General features: G+C 45.7%; 1 protein-coding gene across 1 annotated transcript in view; it reads left to right on the forward strand.

The window, feature by feature from the left end:
• Lcp2 (lymphocyte cytosolic protein 2) overlaps positions 1-7215 on the forward strand; it is a 46288-nt gene that overhangs the window by 22734 nt on the left and 16339 nt on the right. Inside the window, exons 7-10 of the mRNA XM_028756476.1 lie at positions 1062-1260; positions 2993-3090; positions 4608-4674; positions 4780-4863. Coding sequence (XP_028612309.1) covers positions 1062-1260; positions 2993-3090; positions 4608-4674; positions 4780-4863 — 448 coding nt within the window. The remainder of the gene's footprint in view (positions 1-1061; positions 1261-2992; positions 3091-4607; positions 4675-4779; positions 4864-7215) is intronic.

Genomic DNA, 7215 nt, shown 5'->3' on the forward strand with positions numbered 1-7215 from the left:
TAATGCTAGAAAAGGAGCAAGCTCCTCCTACCAACAAGGCATTGAAACATCCCATTTCAAGCCTCAGGAAAGGGCCAAAGTAAATATTTCCAGCTTTGGAAGCTCAAAGGGTTTTCTCTCTCTATTACTCAGCTCTGCCTCTGTGGCATAGAAGCAGCCATGGGCAGTGAGCAGATGAATGGGCTCTCTGAATACAGAGGTGGGCTGTAACTTACTGGCCACGTCATGTATCACTACTGCCATACCCAAGAGCAATCTGTTCCTTTCTACTATCTTTCTAGAAATCTATGCTACTGTAACTTTCCTCATGGAATTAAGTCACTGTTGGTAACACAGAGGGGAAAGCATTACAGAATCAAGTGTTAACACCAGAAAGAATCCCAGACCAGTTTTACATGGGGAGGGTGACAATGATAACACCTTTCAGAGTCCCATGGACTATGCATCTCCTTTCATCAAACCACACATGGTCATCACACACAAAGCTAGACAGGGGCTAAGCATTCTGGGATGGGAGAGAGATCCAGAGGGACGTGTCTTATGCAAAGCCCTTTGTCAGGTAGAGGCAGATCTGGGTCCCAGGCTGTCCAACCCTCAGTCTAAGTTGTCTTTCTGGTAAATGGCCACCTCTAGGTCTTTTAAAAACAATACACTGAGTGGCCCTTGGCCTGTTGAGATTCTAGTAAATGAAAGCAACTTCATTTGAAAAAAAATGGTTTTTTGGTAGAGTCTGTTTTTTTTTTTTTTAATGGGAAAACAGAAGAATGCAATAGATTTATTTTGTATCAAAGGAACAAGAGAGCCAGTTTCTCCAGATGTGTTTGTGCTTCAGCAGCTGGATCCCTGCCAAGGCTCCTCTTATGTCTTCCCATGCTTAGCCAGAGGCTAAGCTAGTCTTCAATCCTTTCCCAAAAGCATGTGTCCCAGTCTCTGGAGGCCATCACAGACAGATCTGGCTGGAGGATGCTGGGGTCTTGGGCAGAGATCTCATAGATCCATACTGTGAAATGTTGCCCTATCACACTTGTACAAGCTGTGCCGGCCCTCCACTGTGTTGACAGGAAGATGACTATGAAAGTCCCAACGATGACGATCCAGATGGGGAGGACGATGGCGACTATGAGTCCCCTAATGAGGAGGAAGAGGCGCTGATGGACAATGCTGCTGACTATGAGCCTCCGCCCTCCAACGATGAGGAGGCTCTGCAGAGCTCCATCATGCCCGCCAAGCCTTTCCCCAACACCAACTCAATGTACATCGGTAAGGGCCTCGTTGCAGCCTGTTGGTCTTGGCGGCCCTGGGAGAAGCTGTTCATTGAGCTTCTGAAAAACTGGTGGCTTGAGGCCAAAGACTGCCTCGCTGGCCGTTTCCTCATGAGCAATACAGGCTAATACCAGAACAGAGGACAAAGGCTTGATGGGAAGAGGGTAGTTATGTGGCACCACCATCTACAGAAGGTCATAAGAAATGTGAGGGCACTCAGAGGGACTGGTTCTGCAATGAGATAGACTTTAGGATGCTCCTCATCTACCTGCTGTTCTGTATTCATGTTCTTCCTCATTCATCCACTCACAAAATCAAAGATGTTACATATCTCCTATTATGAACGAGACACTGTGTGCTAGAATCCACCTGGAATCCACTGTGTGTGTGCCTTTGTGTGGTGAGAATTACTTTCTAGTAGAGGAGGTGACTAAAAATGAACACAGGCACACTTGGCTTCCCCTGCATCCAGGGAACAATGTGTCTCACCCTGGGAGCTGTTCTGTACTCTGCTTCAGACTGTGCCCCACCACCTCACTTTGTGTATTGAAGGATAGAACAGGAAAGCTAACAGGCAGGGAGCCTCAGCCATCATCAAGGCTGTTCCAGACTTAGGAAAATGGAGCAGAAAAGGGAAACCAGGTTGGCATGTTTCTCTAGGTGCCTGTCACAAAGACACAGAGTGAGCGAGCGAGACAGACCTCATCCTTGAGCACTCTTAGTCTAGTGGGTGAGGCAACACTAAAGAAATTCGAAACTTGTCAAGATGGTTCTAGGCAGTTCTGTGGGAATCAGAATAATGTGAGTGTCTGTCTAGGGCGAGGCCATATGCTGTTTAATTTGGTAACAGAATTGGGGGCCAACTCCTCCCTTTAAGGGAGGAGACAGACAAAGGAGGAAGTAGAAGAGCATAGCAGCCCAGAGGACTTGTAAAGGGAAGGAAGCAACAGAATAAGGGGCTCATAAGGGTGGCAGTGAACTTAATCCCAATAAGCATCTGCATGTGCAGTGTGAGCATATAAAGGCATGCACACATGTGTCTCTGTGCATGCTTAAGTGCCAGCAGACACTCATGTTTCTTGGCACACATGTGTGCACATGCATGTTGAACATACACACTGTGCTCTGTATTTGCATATGTACATATATATGCACAGAGATCATGTGTGCATGCATATGTACATTTGAATGGCCATACACGTAGAACTGTATCTGAAAACACTCACTGGGGTAACTCTGTAGAGGCTTCCTTTGACTGGCAGTGTCTCAGATATTACCTGTTTGTGTGAGGTACAATGCGAGTTATTCCAATGTATAAGACAAGTAAAACCAAATCTGCAGGAAGAGGGACATATCGGGGCCAAGGACTTCCTGCCTCCTATAGGACCTAGGCTGGGTCTGACTATATCTCAGATTCATGCTGGTACTGGTGGAGATCTGGAGGAGAAGGGTCAGGCACCTCAAGCTGCACAGCCAGGCACAACATGTTGTAGAAGACTGACTTTGACAACACTCACTTCAAATTTTTATTTCTTCTCTTTTTCTTTTTTTGTTTTTTGTTTGTTTGTTTTTGTTTTGTTTTTCGAGACAATGTTTTTCTGTGTAGCCCTGGCTGTTGTGGAACTAGCTCTGTAGGCCAGGCTGGCCTTGAACTCAGAGATGTGCCTACCTCTGTCTCCTGAGTGGGATTAAACGGCTCTTCTTTCTTTTTAATATTGTGTTTCCGCAGACCGGCCTCCCACCAGCAAGGTCTCCCAGCAGCCTCCGGTGCCCCCGCAGAGACCAATGGCCGCCCTCCCTCCCCTGCCAACAGGCCGGAATCACTCGGTAAGCCTCCTACTTTTCTTCCAGGACGCTTTGTTTCCACAACAATTCCTTCTTCCAGTAAACAGAAAAGGAACTAAGCATCTTTACCTAATTCTAAGTCTGTAAGAGACGGTTATGTCAGGGAAAATGCACACCCTCACGTTCCGCTCAGTGGTTCTTTTTTTGTGATGATATATAAGCAGTTTCTGTGTATGTCATAATGTTTATTGGTTTCTTTTGGCACCGCAAACAATATGAACTGCGTGTATAATGAGACACTCCCCTTCCAAAATAATTGTGCTACCTCCTCTATTTAACTGTGGGAGAACCAAGTCTGGCGGGGCATCTTCCGGTGTTACCTAGAATCTCGAGATAGGCCTCCTCCTGCAAACAGCGCTGCGCCACCTGCTGGCAAGATCAAGAAATTCCAGGGATGACCGCCTTAAGATCACAGCATTTCCAACACAATGAAGCCCACGAGAAAAACAGACCCACTTTTCCTTTTCTTTCAGCATATAGTCCAGCTCCTATTGGAGCGCTCATGAAGTTCAGTCTAAAGGAGTCAGTATCTGGTGATGTGTTCTTTCTGCAAGGAGCCAGGACACTTTAGCAACTGTCCCACTTTGTGGCAAGAGCCAAAGTGTCAGAACTAGAAGGGGAGATTGCGGTGGGAGGAGGGTTTTGGCAGATACGAAGACCCACACAGTAGCGAGGATCCCCTTCACGCAGATCGTCCCCTCCTGCTGGCATCTCTGCAAAGGGGCTTCATGGAACCCAGTGTATCTACACAGGCATTTTGCTTTTGAAATCTGAAGACTTTTGCCTCTACCACTGAGAGGCAGGCTTTGCCCATCGCTTCGACAGATATTGGTTGGGCCGCTACTTCACACCAGTGTGCTCTGTGGCAGTGGAAGAATATGGGACAGCACAGAATGCCCCTTCTCTCATAACATGTCGATATAAACAAGCACACAGATGTAGGAATGATCTGAGTATGAGGTTTGGGAAGGCAGGGGGCCCAGTAACATGACAGAGGGTACAGAGCTGACATTGAGCTGGCACAGGACGAGCCGGTCTTAGGGAAAGCAGAAGAGACATCCCAGGCAGAGGAAACACAGGCACAGAGAGTATGCATGAGCTTTGGGTTTTGTGAGAATTGTGAAGAAATCCTTATGCAGGGAGCATCAGAGAGGAACATAAAAATGCCTCAAAAGGTGGGCAGGGAATCTCGTGTGGGGCTTCCCAGGGGGCTCATGTTTCACTTCTAATGTGACTAGACCTTTGGAGGGCTTGGTAGGGAAGTTTCTGCCTGGTCCTTTGCTGTGCAGAAGGCCTGGAGCACAAGAGAGTAAGGAAGTTCAGAGGGGCACAGCTTCAGCAGCTCAGCTGACAGAAGGGACAGCTAGCTGTGGGTCAGACCGGACGATGAAGGAAAATGATTCAGATATATTTGGGGAGAGAATGTCATCAAGATGAAAAGAAGCTGTTGTGGAAAAGCTTCTAAACATTTTGATTGTCTTTTTCAAAATTCTGTGCAGCCACTGTCTCCACCCCAGCCCAACCATGAAGAGCCCAGCAGAAGTCGAAACCACAAAACAGCAAAGTGTAAGCACAGAGTTGCTTTCTGCCCACCAGCCCACCTACCCAGTCGCCAGCCAGATGCTTTCTTTTTTTTTTCTTTTTAACTGACCTCAGCCTTTTCTACTCCAGTGCCTCCTCCATCAATAGACAGAAGCACAAAACCTCCCCTGGACCGCTCATTGGCTCCTCTTGATCGAGAGCCCTTCATGCTAGGTTGGTATTACTCCTATTTTATGCACAATAATAACGGCCACATTTACAGAGTGCTAAACACATAAACACTATATTCGTATACATGTACACACACACACACACACACACACACACATTTGTGGAGAGAATGCCACCAAGAAAAAAAGATGCCAAATGTATGTGTGTGTGTGTGCTTGAACACACACACAAACACACACATATATAATCTCATCTTACTACTGGAACAATACTGTAAATTTGTGAGAAACAACCTCATTTTACAGAGGAAGAAACCAAGGCACAAAGCAGTAATTTTCCAGTATCACTCAGCGACCGAATGACTAAATGATGAAGACAGAGACCTAAATCCAGATCAGCCTGGTGCCAGAACCCTTGCTCTTAGTCCCTGGGCTGTGCCTGCTCCACCATGCCTGTGAGCTTTGGCCAAGACACAGCAGGATGCATCCTGGTACTCACGGAGGGAGGAAATGGGCTGAGAGGGAAGAGCACCAGGAGAGCTGTAGTCAGCTGTTTTGGTTGCTATTTATTAGTTTGCTGACCCAGGGGATGTTGTATTCTTAGGCCACAGTCTCATGGCAAAGAGGATGTTCCCTTGGGTGGAAACAGTTTCTAAAACTCTAAGGTACTATTCACATGTCAAAATTGCCTTTTGCGGTGGGTGCATACAGTTGATGAAATATTATGTACTTTTCACACAATTTATTCATGGTTTCAGCTACCTTGATTCTAGCCACCCTTACATACAGCTATTCTTTAATTCATCCCTAAAACTTTGCTACAATTTATTGAACAACTAGGATGGGGCAGGTGCTTTGCAACCTTAGGCCAAACTGGTAAAGGGGTGTGTCATCTCCACCTCTCAGACAGTGAAAGGTCAGAGAGGTTAAATAGCATGCTCTGTTTTGTATAGGTGGATTAAGACTTAAAACCATGTCTTTCTGACTTTTGCACAGAGGTTGTGGGCTTTAAACTTGCTGTAGACAAAGTGTATCTGGGCAAGAAGTACCTAATACTACTTACAGAGAAGACAACGAATCCAGATCTCGGCTCTATGTCTTCTCCTCTTCAGTGGGACTCTGAACAAGGCTTTTGCCTTTTCTTGGCCTTGGTATTTTCCTTGGTTGGCACAATGACTTTGAGATCTTGGATTGGAAGCTGATGCTTGTTGCTGTTTCCCTGACTCCTAATCCAACTCTGCTGAGTCATGAGTTTAGAGTTCACTGTAGAGAGCTGTACACATCATATAAAGAGAAAGGCAGACAAGGCCCAGACTCGAACCCTGCTCACTAAGCCAGGGCATTAGGAAAGTGAGATACAGATATAAACGCTCCAGAGTCATCTTTAAACACAACTGACTCCTTTAAAGAGTCACCTTTTGCTATGTCTATGGACATTTTTAGAGATAATGTTTCCTGATGATACATGTCTGAGCTCTGAGTTACATCCTTGTCAATGACACTGTGGAGGGACTAGCCTGTGACCTTGAAGCTCCTAACACCGCCAGAGTATATGCATATCACAGGATCGCTATCTAGTTGGTTGATTAGTTTCTTATGAATCAACTACTTTCTGAAAAGGGAAAGTCTACTTTGGCTAAAGAATATTAACTTGATTTTGGGGCAGCCCTTTAAGTAAGATGTTTAATCTCAACCTCTAAATATTTACTAAACTTCTTTTGTACTACAAGAATGCTCTTCCCTTGGCTAGTGAGTTATTCAAAGTAGACAACTCTCTTAGACCTTCCTGGGTCAACCATGAACTCAACCCTTATGGGATGTTGTGAATATGTTATTCCAGGTGGACACCATCAGCGCGCATCTTGGGGTACAAAGTATGGGAGAGTGGGAAAAAAAGAGGATCTAGCCAGCATTTGTCAACACCCACCCATCCTGTCCCTGACCTTGCATATAAGTTATCATCTGACCCTTGTGACAAACTTACACTGACTTCACAGCCACGATATCTGAGATCATGCTCAGTTATCATCAGGCCTGCTTCCAGATCTACTGGAACCTTATTAATATGTTTTTATCAGATAGAAAAGAAAAGGTATACCTAACTCATGGGATCTCAGATATAATAACCATAAGTTGTTTTGAGTAACTTGGCCTTGAAGAGCCCTTGGGTATAATAAATACTTGGCTTCAATACCATCTGTTCTCAAAGAGATCAAACAAGTGAGTAAACAAAATTCATTCCTACCACCACAACCACCACAATGACCACAACCATGACCATGACCACCACCACCACCACAATGACCACAACCACGACCATGACCATCACCACCACCACAATGACCACAACCATGACCATGACCACCACCACCACAATGACCACAACCATGACCAT

Source organism: Grammomys surdaster, unplaced genomic scaffold (genome assembly GCF_004785775.1).
Source record: "Grammomys surdaster isolate TR1022 unplaced genomic scaffold, NIH_TR_1.0 126121, whole genome shotgun sequence".
Classification (NCBI taxonomy): Eukaryota; Metazoa; Chordata; class Mammalia; order Rodentia; family Muridae; genus Grammomys; species Grammomys surdaster.